At 45.8% G+C, this 25,973-nt stretch overlaps 1 protein-coding gene across 1 annotated transcript in view; it reads right to left on the reverse strand.

Moving 5' to 3' along the window:
* RABAC1 (Rab acceptor 1) overlaps positions 1-11,813 on the reverse strand; it is a gene marked incomplete at its 5' end in the record, with an annotated part of 30,899 nt that extends 19,086 nt beyond the window's left edge. The window contains one exon of the mRNA XM_082273514.1: positions 11,729-11,813. Within this exon, the coding sequence (XP_082129640.1) occupies positions 11,729-11,813 (85 nt within the window). The remainder of the gene's footprint in view (positions 1-11,728) is intronic.
* Between the last annotated feature and the right edge of the window lie 14,160 nt (positions 11,814-25,973).

Consider the following 25,973-nt stretch of genomic DNA (forward strand, 5'->3'; position numbering starts at 1 on the left):
CCCTAGGGGCGTGATTCTAACTGTGATTGGCTGTGGCTTGATGTGTAGGAACAATGATCAACGGTCCTACATAGCAGAGCCGTATGATCACTATTCCTACACAGGGGAGAATGACAGGTGGCTTTGTTTATATCAGCCGCCTGCCTTTCCGCTGGGCACACGCGTGGGGGGGGGGGTCCGTGACCACGCAGGAGTGCGTCTCCGGCGGCGCACGCCTGCTCCCCAGAGCCTCACAGGCTAGTGGACGTACCGATACGTCACTTTGCCTGTGCAGGGCTGACCGCCGCAGTATATGTACTTGCGGCGGTCGGCAAGCGGTTAAAATGTCGCCTAATGGGATTTTTAAGTGCCAATGTTTGTTGCCATTCCACGAGTGTGTGCAATTTTGAAGCATGACATGTTGGGTATCTATTTACTCGGCGTAACATTATCTTTCAAACTATAGAAAAAACACTTGGGCTAACTTTACTGTTTTCTTACTTTTTAATAAAAAATAATGATTTTTGTTAAAAAAAAAAAAATTGCGTTTGTAAGACTGCTGCACAAATACAGTGTGATAAAAAAATATTGCAACAATCTCCATTTTATTCTCTAGGGTCTCTGCTAAAAAAATATATAATGTTTGGGGGTTCTAAGTAATTTTCTAGCAGAAAAAAATGATTTTAACTTGTAAACACCAAGTGACAGAAAAAGGCCCGGTCCAGAAGTGGTTAATAAACATAGAAAGGACTGGAGCTCCTCTTTAGGTTGGTCAGATGTTCCACACACTGTAAGTAATAATTGGCAATTAACGTTGATACTTTCCCCAGCTGTAGAAATTCCAAGTGACTCACACATACTTTTATGGATTAAACTCCAAACCAGTTCCTACATAGAAGACCAGGAGGAGGTTAGAGTGATGTCACACCCCTAGATTCCAGGATCCTGGTGCTGATCTTGTATCCTGTATACACAGGACAGGACAAAGTGACCGATGCCAGAGCTCTGCGTACAGGATTAACCCTTCTAATACCACGGCTTGTCAGGACTGACAACGTGGAGACCTGAGGAAACGAACCTCTGAAACTCGTAGCCTATGAATGAATGCCTTGTTTACATGCCTCCAGCCTGCCACTGCACGGACACAGATGCTCATCCCAATGTGACAGACCTGCAAGTGAGTGGCCCCAAACACACAGTCTGCGTTCGGGGGCCACTCATTCATCTTCACGCTGCCAAATAGAGATAAGCGGCTGTGTCCACTGCCTACACACCGCACCGGGTGGGCTGAAGCCACAAAAACAAGGTGTTCCTTCACAGTAGGGATCGACCGATTATCGGCGGGGCCGATTCCGATATATCGGGAAAAGTGCATATCGGCCCCGCCGATAATCGGTCGATCCCTACTGTGAAGGAACACCTGGTTTTTGTGGCTTCGCAGGCTACCGATATTGCCGGTGTTGTCGTGACGTCACTGCGTATGTTGCGCCATGCGCCTCCGTGCAATGGGACAGCTTCTGCCTTCTTAGGTCGCCCCCCTCAGCCTCGTCTGGAGTTGAGGAGTCTCAGGACAGTGAGTGTACAGTGCACACAGTGTGTTTATCAGAGCCGCCACATACACCCACCACCCACAGCTGCCCGGTGCCAGCCACCCACAGGCCTGTACCAGCCAGCCACCCACAGGCCCTGGGCCTGTACCAGCCAGCCACCCACAGGCCCTGGGCCTGTACCAGCCAGCCACCCACAGGCCCTGGGCCTGTACCAGCCAGCCACCCACAGGCCCTGGGCCTGTACCAGCCAGCCACCCACCACACAGGGTGACAGCCAGCCACCCACCCACCCACCACAGGGTGCCAGCCAGCCACCCACCACAGGGTGCCAGCCAGTCAGCCAGCCACCCAACCCCAGGGTTCCAGCCACCCACACACCCACAGGCCTGTACCAGTCAGCCAACACAGGCCCTGGGCCTGTACCAGCCAGCCACCCACCACACAGGGTGCCAGCCAGCCACCCACCCACCAAAGGGTGCCAGCCAGCCACCACAGTGTGCCAGCCAGCCACCCACCACAGGGTGCCAGCCAGCCACCAAAGGGTGCAAGCCAGCCAGCCACCACGGGGTGCCAGCCATCCACCCACCAAAGGGTTCAGTAACAAATTTGTGTTGAAAATTGTGTTTATTTTGCAAAACTTTAAATGTTCAAAATATCAGCCGATACCGATATGCAATGGCCAAAATGTTGGTATCGGTATCGGCAACGAAAAACCGATATTGGTCGATCCCTACTTCACAGGCTACAGGTGTCAGCACCTGTGTGAATAAGACAGGTGTAAACATTGGGGTTGATTTACTAAAACTGGAGAGTGCAAACTCTGGTGCACATTGAAACCAATCAGCTTCCAGGTTTTTTTTTTGTCTGGCTGGGTTCACCCTTGTGCTATGACAGACATTGCATGTGATTTGCCTTGCATTGTTGTGCAAATCACATGCAATGTCTGTGCGATGCGAATTCAGCCATACAAAAATGTATGGTTGAAATCGCATCACATTCGCACCAAAATGGTGCAGGATCCTTTTTTTTGGTCTGCACTAGAATCGGATCGCATGGGTGTTCACACTTATGCAATCCGATTCCTGTACCATTTAATAGTTCGCACTGCGAGCTGATTTGGGGGTGTCATTACCTTTACATTGACACCCCCAGTGGTTCGCAGATGTCAGTGTGAACCACTGTGGGATGAAAGAACCTGCACTGGAATCGCAGGGTTTCCGGCATCGCACCAGTGTGAACCAGGATTCAAAGATTAAAGTGGATGTTAAGCCACTGTGATATGTTCATATAATCCTGTGTGCCCCAGTCTCTGTGTTCTAAAAAGAAATGCCGTTCTATACTCTCCCCTCTCCCGATCTGACAGCTAGAGTGTGAGGGGCTGAGAATCCCCCACTGACCTCAGTCAGGACGAGAGGAGGAGAAAGGCTGCCGGTCACGTGAGCGCCGAGCGGGGCTCTAAAATCAGGAATGGAATGGCGCTTTTTTTTTTTTTTAGAAAACACAGAGACTGGGGCACATAGCGTAACAACACAGAATTATATGAAAAATTAAAAGTAATTTCAGCAGCAGGAGGGAAATGGGTGGGCACTGTCACGAGCCGACAGGCAGGGAGGGAGGGGGAGAGAAGAACAGGAGAGCTGCGGATGATGAAGGCACGTAAACTGACCATGGTGTCAAGGCTCAGCAGCCATGATAAACCGTGGTCGGCGGCCACCTGTGATTGTCAAGGAGACTGACAGAACAGCTGTCTGCCTATGTCAGGGACATGCAAACTGTGGCCCTCCAGCTGTTGCAGAACTACAAGTCCCATGAGGCATAGCAAGACTGACTGCCACATGACACCCAGAGGCAGAGGCATGATGGGACTTGTAGTTTTGAAACAGCTGGAGGGCCACAGTTTGCATATGCCTGGCCTATGTAAACAAGGCAGACGGCGGTTCTGTCAGACAGGAAGGGAGAGATTTTGTGTTCCTACTAATCAGGATCACCAATCTCCCCCTTTCTGCAGTCAGTCCATTCCCACAGTTAGAAAACACTTCCTAGGAGCACACTTCACCCCTTGATCGCCCCTGATGTTAACCACTTCCCTGCCAGTGTCATTGATACAGTAACAGTGCATTTTATTTAGTACCGATCACTGTATTGGTGTCACTGGTCCCCAAAAAGCGTCACTTATGGCACTTTTCCACTGCAAGTACCGGCTAGTACCGGCTCGGCTCTACTCGGCCCTGCTTGGCCCGGTTTGCTTTTCCACTGCTGGTACCGCATGGTATAGTGTCGGAACGGTTGGGTACGGTACGGTATGGTTTGCTTTTCCACTAAAGTAGTACTAAAGTTAAGTGGGTGGGATAACAACGGGGTGGGTGTGATTCTCTGACCAATCAGTGGCTAGTAGCGACTGCATGCAAAGGATTGTGGGATATGATACCAGTTTGGTACCTGTTGGAACCACAATCGAGTAGGTACTGTTTTTTCAGAGCCGTACCGTTTGGTTCCATGCAGTGGAAAAGCAAACCTATACCGTACCGTACCGAACCGTTCCGACCCTATACCATGCGGTACCGCAGTGGAAAAGCACAAAAGCGTGCCGAACCGGTACGGTTCCATGCAGTGGAAAAGCGCCATTAGTGTCAGATCTGTCCGCCGCAATGTCACAGTTCCGCTATAAATCGCTGAACACCGTCATTACTAATAAAAAAAAAAAAGTCCATAAATGTATCCCATTGTTTGTAAATGCTATAAGCGTGTTTCTCAACTCCGGTCCTCAGGGCACACTAAGAGCCGGTTAACACTGGGGCGACTTGTCAGGCCTAACAAGTCGCCGTGGGTCGCCTGCCATAGATTAGCACAGGACCCGTTCTAATAGGAGCGACACAAGTCGCTCCGACTTAGAAAAAGGGTCCTGTACTACTTTGGGGTGACCTGGAGCGACCTGCATTGACTTCAATGATATGAAGTCCGTGCATGTCGCTCCGAGGTCACGGTGCGCACTGTGCACCGCGACTTCACAGGTCGCCCCGGCAAGTCGGGTCACCTGTATGTGAACCGGCTCTTACAGGCCAGATTTTAAGTATTACTTTAGAGAGATGCAGACTAGAATACTGCAACCACAGGACCGGAGTTGAGAAACACTGCGCTATAATTTATGTGTAAACAATTAATGTACACTTTTTGGGATTTTCTTTTACCAAAACTAGGGATGCACCGATCCGACTTTTTTGGAGCCGATACCGATATCTGGCTTTGTGAAATCACAGATACCGGAACCGATCCGGAGCTACACACAAAGCTAGCGGCTGCAGTACAGAGCAAATCCGCTGCTTCATGTGTACGGCTCCTCCATTCACAGGCGGAGTGCATCTGATATCACTCCACCTGTGAGCCGGACCTATACAGGAAGTAGCGGCTCCCATCCCATACTACTACTGCACCTAGTAAGGGATGGCTGAGCCGGGACTCAGCAAAAACCGGATCGGCCCGTGGGACGGCTAAATTTTACCAATCTCCGATCCAGCTATTTTGTCCGGATCGGGGCAGATTTCCGATCTGAATATCGGATCGGTGCATCCCAAACCAAAACTATGTAGCAGAATACAAATTGGCCTAAACTGATAAAGAAATTCGATTTTTTTACAGGGAATGTTTTATAGCTGAAAATAAAAAAATATTGTTTTTTTTTTTTTTCAAAATTGTCGCTCTTTTTTTGTTTATAGCGCAAAAAAAACAAACAAACACAGAGGTGATCAAATACCACCAAAAGAAAGTTCTATTAGTGGGAAAAAAGGACATCAATTTTATTTGGTTACAGCGCCGCACGACCGTGCAATTGTCCGTTAAAGCAACGCAGTGCCGAATAATGGCCTGGTCATTAGGGGTATAAAACCTTCCGGGGCTGAAGTGGTTAAACAGTCCCAAAGAATTTTGTCACAACTTCTGTGTGCAGGTCAAAAGAAAAATACGTTGTGTCCTCAAACAGGTTTTCTTCTTATATTTCTTCCACCACACCTTCGTAAAAAGATCCGCCGCCACTTATCTCTAAAATTACTCATTAAATTGTAAAGCCGCTGAAACCAGCAAACAGCGCATTCCCATTAGAGGGCAATCCTCTGCAGAGACCATAAACCTACCATCATTCGCCCATGCCGATAGTTTTCAGATCCTCAGGTGCCGGATATTTAAATTTAAGAGAGAAGACTTCACATAGTATAAAACCTTTCAACAACTTGACCTCTGGAAGGTTCAGCCCCCCTTAAAGTGGTTGTAAACCCACTTCAATAACTTTTACCTATGGGTAAGCCTATATTAAGGCTTACCTATAGGTGCTATAAATAACTTCTAAACTTGCACCGTTTAGGAGATATTAACAGCGCGTGCAGCCGATTACGTCATCGGAGCATGCGCTCTGAAGGAACGGCCACCCGGGAGGGGGGGGGGGCTGGACACACCCAGAAGTGCTTCAGCCTGGGTTCACATCTGAGCGATGCAGGAAACAATAAAATGTGATTTATTTCGTATGGGCTCAAATTGCGCCACAAAGGTATCGGTACTCGTTATTAGCGAGTACTTGAGCACAAGAATCAATACTCATATTCGCCAATAAAGAAAACAGTTTAGGTGCAATGCTATTGTTACCACTTGCATGTGTGTCTGATGTATGCCCCTCCGCCAAACACTGTGCTTCCATCCACTGACCCCCACAACACTCCAGGACAGAGGAGGTCGGAGGAAGGTACTACAGTGTGTAGGGGGGGGGGGGGGGAATTGGACACTGTTCATGCTCAGTGCTCAGACCAATATATATATATAGGACAATTGATTACATATATTAGGCCATTGAGTATCTATCGGTTGCGGTCAGTTCAGTATAGAGCATCTCTCTCTCTCATATATACAGTGGGTACGGAAAGTATTCAGACCCCCTTAAATTTTTCACTCTTTGTTATATTGCAGCCATTTGCTAAAATCATTTAAGTTCATTCTTCTTCCTCATGAATGTACACATAGCACCCCATACTGACAGAAAAACACAGAATTGTTGACATTGTTGCAGATTTATTAAAAAAGAAAAACTGAAATATCACATGGTCCTAAGTATTCAGACCCTTTGCTCAGTATTTAGTAGAAGCCCCCTTTTGATCTAATACAGCCAGGAGTCTTTTTGGGAAAGATGCAACAAGTCTTTCACACCTGGATTTGGGGATCCTCTGCCATTCCTCCTTGCAGATCCTCTCCAGTTCTGTCAGGTTGGATGGTAAACGTTGGTGGACAGCCATTTTTAGGTCTCTCCAGAGATGCTCAATTGGGTTTAAGTCAGGGCTCTGGCTGGGCCATTCAAGAACAGTCACGGAGTTGTTGTGAAGCCACTCCTTCGTTATTTTAGCTGTGTGCTTAGGGTCATTGTCTTGTTGGAAGGTAAACCTTCGGCCCAGTCTGAGGTCCAGAGCACTATGGAGAAGGTTTTTGTCCAGGATATCCCTGTACTTGGCCGCATTCATCTTTCCCTCAATTGCAACTAGTCGTCCTGTCCCTGCAGCTGAAAAACACCCCCACAGCATGATGCTGCCACCACCATGCTTCACTGTTGGGACTGTATTGGACAGGTGATGAGCAGTGCCTGGTTTTCTCCACACATCCAGCTTAGAATTAAGGCCAAAAAGTTCTATTTTGGTCTCATCAGACCAGAGAATCTTATTTCTCACCATCTTGGAGTCCTTCAGGTGTTTTTTAGCAAACTCCATGCGGGCTTTCATGTGTTTTACACTGAGGAGAGGCTTCCGTCGGGCCACTCTGCCATAAAGCCCCGACTGGTGGAGGGCTGCAGTGATGGTTGACTTTCTACAACTTTCTCCCATCTCCTGACTGCATCTCTGGAGCTCAGCCACAGTGATCTTTGGGTTCTTCTTTACCTCTCTCACCAAGGCTCTTCTCCCCCGATAGCTCAGTTTGGCCGGACGGCCAGCTCTAGGAAGGGTTCTGGTCATCCCAAACGTCTTCCATTTGAGGATTATGGAGGCCACTGTGCTCTTAGGAACCTTAAGTGCAGCAGAAATCTTTTTGTAACCTTGGCCAGATCTGTGCCTTGCCACAATTCTGTCTCTGAGCTCTTCAGGCAGTTCCTTTGACCTCATGATTCTCATTTGCTCTGACATGCATTGTGATCTGGAAGGTCTTATATAGACAGGTGTGTGGCTTTCCTAATCAAGTCCAATCAGTATAATCAAACACAGCTGGACTCAAATGAAGGTGTAGAACCATCTCAAGGATGATCAGAAGAAATGGAAAGCACCTGAGTTAAATATATGAGTGTCACAGCAAAGGGTCTGAATACTTAGGACCATGTGATATTTCAGTTTTTATTTTTTAATAAATCTGCAACAATGTCAACAATTCTGTGTTTTTCTGTCAGTATGGGGTGCTATGTGTACATTCATGAGGAAGAAGAATGAACCTAAATGATTTTAGCAAATGGCTGCAATATAACAAAGAGTGAAAAATTTAAGGGGGTCTGAATACTTTCCGTACCCACTGTATATAACAATTGATTACATATAGGCCACTGACTATCTATCGGTCAGTTCAGTATAGAGCATATATTAATCTCTCTCTCTTATAAATATATATATATATATATATATTACATATGATGAGGAAAAGGGAAGCAGCCATTTTATTTATCAAATATTTACTTATGTTTATTAAACATGGATTTATGATTAAGCAGATATATTGGATGTATATTTTGTGATAAGTCATATTGTATAACAGCTGTTGTCTTCAAAAGCCATTTATGCCTCCTGTTGTTAGATTGCTATCTTGACCTTTGAAGACCTGTCCAGTTGTTTACTACCCTACTGGAAGTAACAAGCCTTGGTGAACAACTATCCCGCATTTCTATCAGGATGTGACTTCAAAGAACCTTTAGATAGATAGGTGCCACCCACTTCAGAATGTATAAATTGTAATACAAGTCCTTAGGAAGTTAGAACAATGATTATTAAGCCAACAGAATGTAATGTGATTGACTTGCTCTCCAAACATGTCTCTATCTACAGGTTTGTCTAAATAAATATAATTTTCAATCTGGCTTCAACAGTCAAAATTTTACTGAAACCCGTGAGTTTTGGGGTTACCCCTACACATAAATTAGGCCATTGACTATCGGTCACAGTCAGTTCAGTGTAAAGCATACATTGATCTCTCTCTCTATATATTATATGACAATTGATTACATATATTAGGCCATTGAGTATCTATCCGTCAGTTCAGTATAGAGCATATATATATATATATATATATATAGGCCACTTGAGTATATATTAGGCCAGGGCTCGACAAACCCGGGCGCCAGGTCGCATTTGCGACTAGAATTAGCGACCTGGCGCCTGGGGTGCCCTGCATAGGGTGTCCTGTCCCTTTTGAGCCCCCCACCTTCTCCTCGAGTGCACGGACTTCCGCGCTGTCCAAAAATTGAGGCCCCGGCTTTTCGGCCTTCTTCTGTGAGATGAGAAAGGCTAGGGCAACTGGCGCCCTCTTGTGGTGGCCGGGAGTAATGCATGTTCTTAATGCCTTTCCATCTCCTTCCAAAGAGGAAATGAAAGGAAAGTTTTTTTAAGGCTTCATCTCTCTGTCCAGTTACCTTTGCTTAAAGGTAAGTGGACAGGGAGTATGGTTATTATTATTAATTTATTTTTTAAATGTAAAAAAAATAAATAATTTTTTCTTTTTTTTTTTAATTATTAAAAAAAAGTTTTTTTTTCCAATTCTTATTAAAAAAAAAATAAATTGAGAGATAGATATATATATATATATAGATATAGATATCTATATATATATATATATATAATCTTTTTTTTTTTTTTTTTTTTTTTTCCTCATCGCCGTGCCACAGCCGAAGGCCCCTTTCACACGGGCTGTCTGATCAGGTCCGCCTGTCAGTTTTTCAGGCAGACCTGATCGGACCCTTCAGTCTCCTCTATGAAGCAGTAATCTGCCGCCATCTGATCCTGTCCGCCAAAAACAGGATCATCTATCCATCCCGTTGATCGGATCAGATGGCATCGGATGGAAAGAGACAGTCTGTTTCCATCCAATTGCGCTATAGAAGAGAGTGGAGTTCTAGTCGTATTTATTTGTAAATTTAGTATCCGTTTTATTAAATAAAGCTTGGTTGTAAGCAGAGATGTATAGTAACGAAGTAGAACTACTTAAGTACTGTACTTAAGTACCGAAATGCGGTATCTGTACTTTCCTAGAGTAGAATTTTTTTCTCCTACTTCTACTTTTACTTCACTACATTTTTTCGATGATTTCAATACTTCTACTCAAGTATTTTTTTTTTTGTGCTGCATAGTTACTCGTTACTTTTAAAAAAATGACCACTGCCAGAACAGTAGATGGCAGGTTGCATAAAGCTCAAAAAAATGTGTATAATGTCATTTGTAAATCAGCGCATACGAAAATAAAGGCTGTGTATAATAAAAGCTGCTATACCAAATCTTTCCAATAAAAAGAAAATATGAAACAAACAAATAAATGGTGCTACAGCGCTTAAAGTGCATCAAGAAACTACTAACAAACACAGGTTAATCATTTGAATAAATCATTTGAAATAATAAAAACAATATGATGTTCAAACTTTTGACTTATTTCTTTAATAACTACATAACACAGTACTTGTACTTCTACTTTCAGTACTTGAGTAGAAATTTTTTTTCAAAACTACTGGTACTTTTTACTTTTAGTACTTAAGTAGCAAATTTTTTGAAAAAACTACTTGCAATACTTAAGTAAAAAAAATGTTGAATACTTTAGTACTTCTACTTAAGTAACTTTTTCTGCGAGCGCTTCCACTTCTACTCAAGTAATTTTTTGATCGAGCACTTGTACTTTTACTCAAGTAGAAATTTCGAGTACTTTATACAAGTCTGGTTGTAAGCCCCGGTTCACACTTATGCGATGCGGGAAGGCTGCGAATTCGCAGCATGTTCCCGCATCGCAAGCGCGCCCCTGGCAGTTCACACTGCCATATGCGATACGCTGGGGGTGTCAATGTAATCTTAATGACACCCCCAGTTTGATCGCATATCGCAGTGCGATCGCGCAGTTCGCACAGGATCGGATCGCACAAATGTGAACCGCTGTGCAATCCGATCCTGATGCGGCTGCAAAAAAGGGTCCTGAGCGTCTTTGCTGCGGGTGCGGTGCAAATTTAGCCATACAAAGTGTATGGCTAAACTCGCACCGCACAGCCGATCGCATGTAATGAAGGAGCAGTGCGCTCCGATATTACATGCGATCGCCGCAGCCGCATGAGTGTGAACCGGCACTTAGTTTTAAAAAAAAAAAAACTGGCTCCTAACTTTTTTAGCTGGCTCCTAGATTTCAGGCAAATTTGTCAAGCCCTGTATTAGGCCATTCAGTATCTATCGGTCAGGTCAGTACATATCAGCAGTGCATTATATATAGATTATATATTAGTCAACCAGTAGTGGGGGCTGCAGGACACTACAGAGGGGACTACAGCACTGAATTCACACAGGCATTACGTTAAAGAGGTTGTAAACCGAGAAAAAATTTTTTTCTCTTCTTTACATCCTGAAAGAGAAACACATAATGAGCTAGTATGCATCGCATAGTAGCTCATTATGAAATACTTACCTTAGAACGAGCCCCCGCCGTGCCGTCCGCTTACCTGTATGACGGGCGACATGTATAGTCGCCCGTCTTCCGGGATCGCGGCATCCGGCCATCTGATTGGCCGGAGCCGCGGTGACGTCAGTCCCGCGCACGCGCGCGGGAGCCGACGGTCACGGCACGGGGCTCTGAAGGAACGGCACGATCTGCCGTTCCTTCAGAGCGCATGCGCCAGTGACGTCACTGGCTGCATTAAAGGTAAATATCTCCTAAACGGTGCATGTTTAGGAGATATTTACAGTACCTATAGGTAAGCCTTAATATAGGCTTACCTATAGGTACAACTTCCTGAGGAGGGTTTACTTCCTCTTTAAGTAGACTATTTGTTTAAATAAGCCACCATAGAAGTGATTATAACATTTCTCCTACTGGGGGGGACAACAACAGACATGACAGGGAATGTCTCCATACAGAATGGTATACACAGAACACTGGAGTCTGCTCAGCCTTTCCCAACATATACAGCACAGAGCTGCACCCCCAAATATCCCCCACCAGCATCCTACCTGCTCCTTCCTCTCCCACCGGAAGTGATCTGGCAGAGGCAGGAAGGAGCCTGTACAGGAAAACATTCTCCTCTCCGGGTACCATAGCAACCGGAGCCACGGCGGCAGCGTGGTGACATCAGCAAGCTGAGGGGAGGAGCTTTCAGTATAGGGGTGGGTTGTGAGAGCTTTCAGGATAGGGGTGGGGTTGTGTTATGCGAGACGTGAGGTGGGAGGGGTTCAGGTGCTCTAACACCGGCTGCTGTCGGTTCCTCATTGGAGAAGGAAGGAATACACAGCTAAGGGGGAGGAGTTTTGCGCTCAGCCTCCAGGATCAGGGGCGGGGTTATGCTATGCATATCATGAGGTGGGTGGGATTCCGGTCGGTCTCGGTTTCCCATTGGAGGAGAAGGATTCAGGTTGCTGTGGGTTCTCCTCGGAGGGAGTTACAGACGCCTGCACAGTGCACAGTTACGGTATTGAGTTGCACTCGGAGGTGCAGTTCCGCTGTTTGGCCACAAGTGACAGCACAGCAGGAACAGAGAATGGCCCTGTGGTTTATAGTCACGCTGTATGACCACCAGTGGCAGCACTGAGCATGGACAGAGAATAGCTCTGTGGTGTAGTTTAGCATTATCGCCACCAGTGGCAGCACTGAGCAAATAGAATGATTTTGGCTGTGTAGCTACTCTTTATGTCCACCAGTGGCAGCAATGAGCATGAACAGAAATGGCTCGGTGGTGTAGTTATGTTTCATGACCACCAGTGGCAGCAGCAAGCATTAACAGAAAATATGTCGGTGGTGTAGTTACGCATTATGGCCACCAGTGGTAGCGGTGAGCATGAACAGAGTATCAATTTATGACCACCAGAGGCAGCACTGAGCATGAACAGAGAATGGCTCGATGGTGTAGTTATGGCCACCAGTGGCAGCAGCGAGCATGGATAGAGAATAGCTCGGTAGTGTAGTTCCGCTTTGTGACCAACAGGGGCAACAATGAGCATTTAAAGAGCATGGCTCGGGGGTGTAGCTTCTCATTATGGCCACCAGTGGCATAGAGAATGGTTTGGTGATGTAGTTCCTCCGTGAGGCCATCAGTGGCAGCACTGAGCATGAACAGAGAATGGCTTGGTGGTGTCGTTTCGTTTCCTGACCACCAGAGGCAGCAGCGAGCGTGAACAGAGAATGGCTTGAGGGTGTAGTTGCGCGTTATGGCCACCGGTGTCAGATCTGAGCACGAAGAGAGACATTTTCTTTTCTAAGTAAGGTTTCCAACGTGTCTGTAACAAATAAAACATTTTTTATCTAATATACAAGGCCAACGTTTATTGTGTTATAAAAGACTTATGTATTGGTAACAGGCATGTATTGATTTTTAGATCGACTTAATCTTTATGCTTGGATTTAGTAATTAGGAAGTCAGTTTAGGGGAATGTTTTTTTTTTTAATGGCACAGTCCACCTTTTGCACAAAAATAATTAAATGCACCCACACTAATCAAAAAACAAAACAAAAATGTGGATTTAATATCTTTTACATTGACACCTGCAAAGCATTGATTGGTGGATGGTGAGTGCAATGCTCAGGCTCCTGCAGACTATTCCTCCAGTAGCAGTTCCATGCCGAGGTACCCACAGTGTCTTACAAAAGTATTCACACCACTTGGAATTTTCCACATTTTTCTCATGTTACAACCAAAAATATAAATGTATTTTGTTGGGATTTTATGTGATAGAACGACACAAAGTGGCCATAATTGTGAAGTGGAAGGAAAATGATATACTTTGTAGAACCGCCTTTCCCTGGAATTACAGCTGCAAGTCTTTTTGGGGATGTCTCTACCAGCTTTGCACATCTAGAGAGGGACATTTTTGCCCATTCTTCATTGCAAAATAGCTCAAGCTCTGTCAGAATAGAAGGAGAGCGTCTGTGAACAACAATTTTCAAGTCTTGCCACAGATTCTCAATTGGATTTAGGTCTGGACTGCGACTGGGCCATTCTAACAGATGAATATGCTTTGATGTAAACCATTCTATTGTAGCTCTGGCTGTATGTTTAGGGTTGTTGTCCTGCTGGAAGGTGAACCTCCGCCCCAGTCTCAAGTCTTTTGTAGACTCTAACAGGTTTTCTTCTAAGATTGCCCTGTATTTGGCTCCATCCATCTTCTCATCAACTCTGATCAGCTTCCCTGTCCCTGCTGAAGAAAAGCATCCTCACAACATGATGCTGCCACCACCATGTTTCACAGTGGGGATGGTGTGTTCAGGGTGATGTGTAGTGTAAGTTTTCCTCCACACATAGTGTTTTGCTTTTAGGCCAAAAAGTTCAATTTTGGTCTCATCTGACCAGAGCACCTTCTTCCACATGTTTGCTGTGTCCCCCACATGGCTTCTCACAAACTGCATACAAAGTCCTCTTTCAACAATTCAACAATGGCTTTCTTCTTACCACTCTTCCATAAAGGCCAGATTTATGGAGTGCGGGGGGGGGGGGGGGGGTTATGATTATTTTCTATACCCACTGTACAACAAGAGATAGTGAGAGACTGTAGACACACTACAGGAGATGGTCAGAGACTGTAGACACACTACAGGAGATGGTCAGAGACTGCAGACACACTACAGGAGATGGTCAGAGAATGAAGACATACTACAGGAGATGGTCAGAGACTGCAGACATAGTACAGGAGATGGTCAGAGAATGAAGACCTACTACAGAAGATGGTCAGAGACTGAAGATACCCTACAGGAGATGGTCAGAGACTGAAGACACACTACAGGAGATGGTCAGCGACTGAAGACACACTACAGAAGATGGTCAGAGACTGCAGACACACTACAGGAGATGGTCAGAGACTGCAGACATAGTACAGGAGATGGTCAGAGAATGAAGACCTACTACAGGAGATGGTCAGAGACTGAAGATACCCTACAGGAGATGGTCAGAGACTGAAGACACACTACAGGAGATGGTCAGAGACTGCAGACACACTACAGGAGATGGTCAGAGACTGAAGACACACTACAAGAGATGGTCAGAGACTGAAGACATACTACAGGAGATGGTCAGTGACTGAAGACACACTACAGGAGATGGTCAGAGACTGAAGACACACTACAGGAGATGATCAGAGACTGCAGACACACTACAAGAGATGGTCAGAGACTGAAGACACACTACAGGAGATGGTCAGAGACTGAAGACACACTACAGGAGATGGTCAGAGACTGCAGACATACTACAGGAGAGGGTCAGAGACTGCAGACACACTACAGGAGAGGGTCAGAGACTGCAGACACACTACAGGAGAGGGTCAGAGACTGCAGACACACTAAAGGAGAGGGTCAGAGACTGCAAACACAACACAGGAGAGCGTCAGAGACTTCAGACACACTACATGAGAGGGTAAGAGACTGCAGACACACTACAAGAGATGGTCAGAGACTGCAGACATATAGTACAGGAGATAGTCAAAAACTGAAGACACTAGAGGAGATGGTCAGACTGAAGACACGCTACAGGAGATGGTCAGAGACTGAAGACACACTACAGGAGATGGTCAGAGACTGAAGACACACTACAGGAGATGGTCAGAGACTGAAGACATACTACAGGAGATGGTCAGTGACTGAAGACACACTACAGGAGATGGTCAGAGACTGAAGACACACTACAGGAGATGGTCAGAGACTGCAGACACACTACAGGAGAGGGTCAGAGACTGCAAACACAACACAGGAGAGCGTCAGAGACTGCAGACACACTACATGAGAGGGTAAGAGACTGCAGACACACTACAAGAGATGGTCAGAGACTGCAGACATATAGTACAGGAGATAGTCAGAAACTGAAGACACACTAGAGGAGATGGTCAGAGACTGCAGGCACACTACAGGAGAGGGTCAGAGACTGCAGACACACTACAGGAGAGGGTCAGAGACTGCAGACACACTACAGGAGATGGTCAGAGACTGAAGACACACTACAGGAGATGGTCAGAGACTGAAGACACACTACAGGAGATGGTCAGAGACTGCAGACACACTACAGGAGAGGGTCAGAGACTGCAAGCACAACACAGGAGAGCGTCAGAGACTGCAGACACACTACATGAGAGGGTAAGAGACTGCAGACACACTACAAGAGATGGTCAGAGACTGCAGACATATAGTACAGGAGATAGTCAGAAACTGAAGACACACTAGAGGAGATGGTCAGAGACTGCAGGCACACTACAGGAGAGGGTCAGAGACTGCAGACACACTACAGGAGAGGGTCAGAGACTGCAGACACACTACAGGAGATGGTCAGAGACTGAAGACACACTACAGGAGATGGTCAGAGACTGAAGACACACTACAGGAGATGGTCAGAGACTGCAGACACACTACAGGAGAGGGTCAGAGACTGCAAGCACAACACAGGAGAGCGTCAGAGACTGCAGACACACTACATGAGAGGGTAAGAGACTGCAGATACACTACAAGAGATGGTCAGAGACTGCAGACATATAGTACAGGAGATAGTCAGAAACTGAAGACACACTAGAGGAGATGGACAGAGACTGCAGGCACACTACAGGAGAGGGTCAGAGACTGCAGACACACTACAGGAGAGGGTCAGAGACTGCAGACACACTACAGGAGATGGTCAGAGACTGAAGACACACTACAGGAGATGGTCAGAGACTGAAGACACACTACAGGAGATGGTCAGAGACTGCAGACACACTACAGGAGAGGGTCAGAGACTGAAGACACACTACAGGAGATGGTCAGAGACTGCAGACACACTACAGGAGAGGGTCAGAGACTGCAAGCACAACACAGGAGAGCGTCAGAGACTGCAGACACACTACATGAGAGGGTAAGAGACTGCAGACACACTACAAGAGATGGTCAGAGACTGCAGACATATAGTACAGGAGATAGTCAGAAACTGAAGACACACTAGAGGAGATGGTCATAGACTGAAGACACACTACAGGAGATGGTCAGAGACTGAAGACATACTACAGGAGAGGGTCAGAGACTGCAGGCACACTACAGGAGAGGGTCAGAGACTGAAGACACACTACAGGAGAGGGTCAGAGACTGCAGACACACTACAGGAGATGGTCAGAGACTGAAGACACACTACAGGAGATGGTCAGAGACTGAAGACACACTACAGGAGATGGTCAGAGACTGCAGACACACTACAGGAGAGGGTCAGAGACTGCAAGCACAACACAGGAGAGCGTCAGAGACTGCAGACATATAGTACAGGAGATAGTCAGAAACTGAAGACACACTAGAGGAGATGGTCAGAGACTGCAGGCACACTACAGGAGAGGGTCAGAGACTGCAGACACACTACAGGAGAGGGTCAGAGACTGCAGACACACTACAGGAGATGGTCAGAGACTGAAGACACACTACAGGAGATGGTCAGAGACTGAAGACACACTACAGGAGATGGTCAGAGACTGCAGACACACTACAGGAGAGGGTCAGAGACTGAAGACACACTACAGGAGATGGTCAGAGACTGCAGACACACTACAGGAGAGGGTCAGAGACTGCAAGCACAACACAGGAGAGCGTCAGAGACTGCAGACACACTACATGAGAGGGTAAGAGACTGCAGACACACTACAAGAGATGGTCAGAGACTGCAGACATATAGTACAGGAGATAGTCAGAAACTGAAGACACACTAGAGGAGATGGTCATAGACTGAAGACATACTACAGGAGAGGGTCAGAGACTGCAGGCACACTACAGGAGAGGGTCAGAGACTGCAGACACACTACAGGAGATGGTCAGAGACTGAAGACATACTACAGGAGAGTGTCAGAGACTGCAGACACTCTACAGGAGATGGTCAGAGACTGCAGACATAGTACAGGAGACGGTCAGAGACTGAAGACACACTACAGGAAATGGTCAGGGACTGCAGACATACTACATACCCAATATCTGCTTGCAATCCACTTTACAGCAGAGCTCAGATTCAGAGAGGCAGAAGCAGCACAGTGCAGCAATGCTGCAGTGCTTATATGTTAACAAGAAACATGTTGATAGTAGGAGAGAGCAAAGAGATGATCTCATTAGTCGGCTTCTCTTCCTTTCTTTGTCCAGTCACAAGCTGTGGAAGAATGAAAACCTGTATGTGTTCCCTGATTGCCGCAGTGAAAAATCCGGTCACTAGTGCTGCCAGACAGGACTGTGCTGTGTGACAGGGCTGTGTTAATCTCTGGACTGGATGGACACACTGTAAATAACATTTAGCAGGTACAGCAGCTCTCATTTATGTATTTTAATCTTTGCATTTAGCTGTTTGCCCGGACTTCAGCCATAAGGTTTTCTGAGTTAATTTTCAGACTTTAACACAGCTGCAGCACCTGCAGGATTGCCATAGAAGTTCACAGGATGGTTTCGCTTGGTGCCTGGAGTTTTTATTTACTAGACGGCATTTTCATTTTTAGGTTTGTTTGAACCTCAAGTGTGTTTGGACTCCTGTAGATGAACATTGATTCGGCGTGTTCTTTTATTGGCTGCCAAGTGCATTTCACAGCCATATGAAGTGCAGAGCAAAATTGCAAATCTTCACTCACCTTCAGGATTATTTTGTGCTGGTTGTAATTCAGCAGAATAGCCACAGGAGGGAGCTCATCCCCTATGTTCTAAATGAAAAATGGGACTTTGGTGGATAGTGCCAAACCTTTTTGCAAACTTGCAGTAGGACTTCTGCTGTGTTTTAATAGGGCGAATAGCATTATGCGAAATGCTATTATTACAGCAACCAATCAGCAGTCAGCTTTTGCCATTTTGACCGTCAATAGGTGAAATAAAGCCTTTTTTTTTTTTTGCACTGCTTTATTGAATTTAAAAGGTAAGTTCACCTTTTCATGAAAACTATTCTGGCCACCCCTTCGGACCCCGCTGCTGATGTTGGTGTAGCAGTCTATACACTGTTGACCACTAGTGATGGACAAACATCGGCCGGGGCGGTTCGCGAACGTCTCAAAAGTCCGCGAACCGCGAGTTCGCGGCGGGCCCCATTGACTTTAATGGGAGGCGAACTTTAAAAACCTTTAGGTCATATTTGCAGCCACAAAAGATGTACTAGCTGTGCACAAATAGTCCCAGCACATGGACAATGTCATAACAGAAGTATTGCAATTGAAAAAGTTGGATACCTGTCCCTATACTGAAGAGAGACTGGACCTATACCAAAATACCAGCCCTGAAAAGGACTTTTGTGGATATTAACAGAGCGATTTCTGTCACTGCAGATGCTGATCTCTAACTGCCCCTAAAGCACAGACTGGATACCTGACCCTATACTGAAGAGACTGTAACAGACCTATACCGACATTGCAGCACTTTAACCACTTTACCACCGGAGGATTTTCCTGCTAAAAGACCAGGGGGTTTTTTGCGATTTTTTTACTGCGTGAGTTTAACGGACAATTGCGCGGTCGTGCGACGCTGTACCTAAACGAATTTCACGTCCTTTTTTTCCCACAAACAGAGCTTTCTTTTGGTGGTATTTCATCACCTGTGCGATTTTTTGATCACCCGCTATAAACAAAAAAAGAGCGTAATTTTTGCAAAAATAACAATATTTTTCACTTTTTTTTAAATGAAATCCCCCCCAAAAAAAAATGTAAAAATCAAAATTTTTTAACATTTTCGGCCAATTTGTTTTACGCTACCTATGTTTGGTAAAAAAAATCTCAAAAAGCGTATTTTGATTGGTTTGCGCAAAAGTTATCGCGTTTACTAACAAAGGGAAAGATTTTTGTCATTTTTGGTGTTTTTTTTTTAACGAGTAATGGCGGCGAACTGCAATTTTTTTTTGCGGTACTGCGACATTGGGGCGGACAGATCGGACCCTTGACTGACATTTTTGACACTTTTGGGGGTACCAGTGACATTACTGCAGTAATCAGTGCTATATATATGCACTGTTACTGCAAAAATGACACTGGCAGGGAAGGGGTTAACTGTATTGGACAGGGAGGGGTTAAGTGTGTCCTAGGGGCGTGCTTCTAACTGTAGTGGGACATTGCTATTGGTGTAAAAACAAAGATCAACGGTTCTACATAGTAGAACCGTCTGATCTTCATTTTTACACAGGGAGAACTGACAGGCGGCTTGTTTACATAAGCCGCTCTGTCTTTCTCCCGCTGTACCGGCGATCGTAGTGTAACCGGTGGACATCGGGTCCGCCAGTCACACTCCCGCACTCCTCCGTGAACGAGCCGAGGTGGGCGCGCGCCTCGGCGGGCGCGCGCTCGCCTGCTATTGGCTCTAGAAGGAGTGACAGGCGAGCGACGTAGACCTACGTCACTCTGCCTGGCCGGGGCCGACTGCCGCAGTAAATATACTGTGAGCAGTCGGCAAGTGGTTAAATGACTTTTGTGGACATTAACAGAGCGATTTGTGTCACTGCTGACGATCTCTAACTGCCCCTACAGCACAGACTGGATACCTGACCCTATACTGAAGAGAGACTGGACTTATACCAAAATACCAGCCCTAAAAAGGACTTTTGTGGACATTAACAGAGCGATTTGTGTGACTGCAGCCGATCTCTAACTGCCCCTAAAGCACCGACTGGATACCTGTCCCTAAACTGAAAAGATACTAGTAGACCTATACCGAAATACCAGCCCTGAAAAGGACTTTTGTGGATCTTCACAGCGCTATATGTGTCTAGCAAACTCTCCCTGATGAGCATAGCAGACCTCTCCCTACACTGACAGAAAGCGGAATGTGAAATGGCCGACAGCTCAGGTCTATTTATAGGGTAGGGGGACTGTCCATGTGCTGGAATGTTTCAATTGGCTGTCCCATTCCACCTGACGGCTGTGTCATGGGTCAAATTTAACCCCAATGTAAACTAATATGGCCGCCGCGAACGACGCCATGTGTTTGCAAATTTGGCGTGTAGTGAACAAGCAAAATTTGCCGCGAACCGACCGCCGGGCGAACCACAAGGCCATCTCTATTGACCACAATACACACCCCTAGCGTGAGTATTCATCATAATGCCTGCAATGGCAAACACTCATTAGCTAGCGCAGCCACATGACCATGCTAACCAAAGAAAAGTGCATCTGAGGCTTCGTCTTGCAGAAAGGTGTCATGTTGACCAATGAGCACTTTCTATTGTGAGCATCATGATGGATAACTCACTCCTGGGCTATATATTGCTAGGTGCATTGGGTTCTGGAAGGGTGGTCAGAATATTTCGGTAGTTCACTTTTTCACTTTTCATGAAAATCAAACAACTACCCTTTAAGATATGTTAAATAATACATTATAATTGATCTATAGATTCCCAGCAGTGCCTCTAAATCAGCCTTTCTCAGCCTTTTTACATCGAGGAACCTCTGAAAGAACATTTCAGGTTCAGGAAACCCCTGCTAATGAATACTATATCTACAGCTCACAGTATATTAGTGTTACGGTCAGTGGGAAGAATGCTCCTTATATTTGTGGTTATTGGGAAGAATTACCCCCTTAAAGATTCCTAAAACAATGATTGGTGTCAGCGGTTACTCATCTGAGAGGCAGGAATTGCTTGTTGCTCAAGGGCTCCCCAGCATCCTCTTGGAGCACCCCAGGGTTCCATGGTTGAGAAAGACTGCTCTAAAGCATTCTAATAAAATATTCTAATATTCTCATTAGATATTATGTAATCCAGCCATCCTCCGCCATGGTTCTGGGTAATCCTAGGGTTCCTTCAGGGGTTGCTAGGGATTCCTTGAGCTGTGGGGCCTAAATAGTTTCAGACCTGATGCCACTTGGTAGAACCAGCTGCCTGACACCAATGATATTTTAGGCTGTCCGTAAGGAGGACTATTGTAAGGGATATTCTTCCCACCGAACACCTAGGTAGGGAGGGCTTTCTTCCAACTAGCCACCAATGTAAAATACCTCATTGTCACTGACCTACAATAAAAGGGATTTTCTTCCCAATTACCTCCAATGTAAAAGACATTCTTATTCTTCCCATTGACCACCAAAGTAAGGGGTACTTTCTTCCCACTAGCTACCAATGTAAGGGACGTTATTCAAACTGACCACCAATGTAAGGTGAATTCTTCCCACTGACCACCAATGTAATGTGAATTCTTCCCACTGACCATCAATGTAAGGTGAATTCTTCCCACTGACCACCAATGTAAGGAGCATTCTTCCTACTGGCAACCAAAGTAAGGAGCATTCTTCTTCCCACTGCCCACCAATTTAACCACTTCAAGACAGGGCACTTTCACCCCCTTCCTGCCCAGGCCAATTTTCAGCTTTTAGCACTGTTGCATTTTGAATGACAATTGCGCGGTCATGCAACACTGTACCTACACCAAATTTATGTAATTCCCCCCCCCCCCCCACAAATAGAGCTTTCTTTTGGTGGTATTTGATCACCGCAAGGTTTTTCCTTTTTTGCTAAACAAATTAAAAAAAGACCGAAAAGTTTGAAAAAAAAAAAAGGTTTTTTGTTTGTTATACAATTTTGTAAATAAATACGTTTTTTCCTGCTCTGATGAGCACTGATGAGGCTGCACTGACAGGCACTGATGAGGAGGCACTGATGGGGTGGCACTGATATGCGGCACTGATAGGCGGAACTGATGGGCACTGATATGTAGCACTGATAGGTAGCACTGATATGCAGCATTGGTGGGCACTGATAGGCGGCACTGCTGGGCACTGATAGGCAGCATTGATGGGCACTGATAGGTGGCACTGATGTGCACTGATAGGCGGCACTGATGGGCACTAATGGGCACTGATAGGCGGCACTGGTGGGCACTGATGGGCACTGATAGACGGCACTGATTGGCACTGACGGACGGCACTGATGGGAACTAATGGGCACTGATAGGCGGCACTGGTGGGCAATAATGGGCACTGGTGGGCGGCACTGATAGATGGAAATGATGGGCACTGGTCGGCAGCACTGATGGGGAGGGCACTGGTGGGCAGCACTGAAGTGGAGGGCACTGGGGGGCTCCCTGAGCCCTGATTGCCATCCCTGGTGGCCATAGTGGGCATCCCTGGGGTCATAGGTGGGCATCCCTGGTGGTACTAGTGGCACCCTTCCCCCCGAGGGTCTGCACTGGTAATCAATGATCTGATTACCAGTGCCGACCCCCCCCCCCTGTCAGGGGAGCCGCCGATCGGCGCTTCTTTACTCGTGCCTGTCAGGCACGTACTGAAGAAAGCCGATCAACGGCTCTTCCTGTTTACTATGTGACCAGTCGTGATTGGACACGGCTGGTCACATGGTAAAGAGCCTACGTCAGTAGGCTCTTTACCGAGATCGGAGATGCAGGGAGTATCATGGCAGCTAATGTGATATCAAGCACAGGTCTCGGCAGCATCTTGCATGGCACCCAGACCAGCTACTGATGAGTCCTGTGCCTGATATATAGTATGAATACCATTAAAATTTTACCCTCAATTCAGACCATAAACATTGTTCCTCATTTCAAACCCTGATGAAGGACTCCCAAAACGCAGTGGTTTCTCACCTTGACCTTCTATGAAACACTATACTGGAATAACCCAGTATCTGGACTATCTAGAATTACCGCTTTGTACTACAAAACAAGTAAATTGTGGGAACCCTCTGGGGCCAGTTTACTGTTCTTCACACTTTAGGGGGGCCGGGCTAGAAAAGAAAAGGCCCCGACATCAGTGGGGAAAAAAAACCATCTTTGGTTCCAGTGGGATAAATTATGCCCCATCATTGTTGTAATTTTTCCCCATTATTGGTGTCATTGGGAGAAATTGTGCCCCGTCATTGGTATCATGTCATTTAGCTCCATTGTTGGTGTCATTGGGAAGAATTGTGACCCATCATTGGTGTCATTGGGAGAAATGATGTCCCATCATTGGCGTCATTGGGAGGAATTGTGTCCCCTCACTGGTATCAGTGGGGGAAATATGCCACATTGTTGGTATTAGTGGATTAAATTGTGCCCCAAGGGCCAGGCAAAAGCAAACAAAGGGCCACATCTGGCCCCCAGGCCTCAGTTTAGAGACCACTGCTCTGGGGTGTAGAGGTTGCCTGCCCAGTAACCAGACAACCCTTACCAACACCAATATAAATATAATACTGTTAGATAGCAATACCAGTGGGACAATCCTAGGGTCCAAAATCATCTATCCACTTACCCAACTTGTATGAATGGCACTAACACAATAACCCTCATGGCCCTTTCTTCTCCCTGAACATCACACCCTTTTCTTTTTACCACCACAAAAAAGGGCAGAACATGCAACCTATGCTGCAGAAGTAGTTCACAGCTAATGGGGATGCGCACAATGTGGCCTTTTTCATTATGGATGCTAAATGAGCTTGACACTGGGAGAAGGAGAAAACACTGATGCAGCAGGAAGGAGCGCAAAGTCAGCCTTTAAATTGTTATTGTATCTACCTAGTATCATAGGTTACATTCTGAATGCAAACTGGGACATGTAGGGCCAGCACTAGGGGCCAATCAGGCTCTTCTGGAGTGCGAGACAACTCTCTGACAGGAGGAGATAATAGAGTAAGCAGGGAGATGACCTCATTAGTTTGCTGCTGCTCTATCACTGTCCATCTAGAAAAGGGGTCTCCAAACTTTCTAAACATAGTGCCAGTTTACTGTCCTAAAGACTTTAGGGGGGGAGCGGACTGTGGCCATTAGGGGTAGAAAAGGTCCCAACATCAGTGGGAAAAATAAAGCCTTAGTTTGTTTCAGCGGAAGTAATTGCACCCCATCATTGGTGTCATTGGGAGAAATTGTGCCCCATCATTGATGTCATTGGGAGAAATTGTGCCCCATCATTGATGTCATTGGGAGGAATTGCGCCCCATCATTGATGTCATTGGGAGGAATTTCCCCACATCATTGATGTCATTGGGCCCCATCATTGGTAGGAATTGCACCCCATCATTGATGTCATTAGACCCCATTATTGGGGTCAGTGGGAGAAATTGTGCCTCATCGCTGGTGTCATTGAGAGGAATTGTGCTCCCTTCATTGGTGTCAGCGGGAGGAATAATGCCCCATTGTTGGTATCAGTGGATGAAATAGTGCCCCAAGGGCTGGATAAATGCAAACAAAGGGCCGCATCTGGCCTCAGGGTCACAGTTTAGAGACTACTAATCTAGAAGGTTGAGGATGTGTTCTTCACAGAGCTGTGCTGCTACTGCAGTAGATTTTGAGGACCCAGGCGTGGGATCTGGCAGGAAAATCTGGATCACAAACCTGACTAAACAGAACTAAAGATCCAACAGCAGGTAAAATATTTAATCTGTAGCATTTAGCTTCATTTCTGGAGCTTAGCTTTAAAGGGGAACTAAACCCTCCTATCCTTTACAACCAGCTGCGTTCTTAGCCTCTGTTTGGGGGAGTGTTGTGGCCCCTGAAACTAATTATTCTTTTAAAATTCTAACTATTAAAATTATTTTTAGACTCTCATCTTATGGTCTGGGGCCCATTTGTGTTGGTTTACCATTAGATCCATTATTTGTCTCCCTTTGAGGATGACCCTTCAAGGGTGTTCATTCAAATATATATATCTTCTTCTAGATCCTGATGAAGTGTTGAGGCCCCCTAAACACGTTGGTCTATTACAACTCAAACATTTATGTTTGTTTACCATTAGATCCATTTTTTGGCACCAATTCAGGAACACCCTTCAAGAGAAAGTGTCCATTCAAGTGGATATATCTTCTTTTAAGCCTTGATGTAGGGGCAGTGCTGTGGCCCCCGAAACACAATGGTATAATCAAATTCTAACTATTTGAATTCTTCTTTGACTCTCTCATTCTATGGTCTGGGGCCCATTTATTTTTGTTTACCATTAGATCAATTCTTTGGCACCCATTGAAGAAGCCCTTTGAAGGGTGATTATTCAAATGTATATATCTTCTTCTAGGCTCTGATGAAGGACGAGTGTTGTGGCCCCCAAAATGTGTTGGTTGAATTGTTATCTATTAAAATTCTTCTTGGATTCTTTCACCTTATAGTCTGGGGCCCATTTATGTTTGTTTACCATTAGATCCATTCTTTGGCACCAATTCAGGAAGACCCTTCAAGATAAAGTGTCCATTCAAGTAGATGTATCTTCTTATAAGTCTAATGTAGGGAAGTGTTAAAATCCTTCTTGGACTCTTTCATCCTAAGGTCTGGGGCCCATTTATGTTTGTTTACCATTAGATCCATTCTTTGGCACCCATTCAGGAAGACCCTTCAAGAGAAAGTGTCCATT

Source organism: Pelophylax lessonae, assembly GCF_965119305.1.
Source record: "Pelophylax lessonae genome assembly, chromosome: 12".
Classification (NCBI taxonomy): Eukaryota; Metazoa; Chordata; class Amphibia; order Anura; family Ranidae; genus Pelophylax; species Pelophylax lessonae.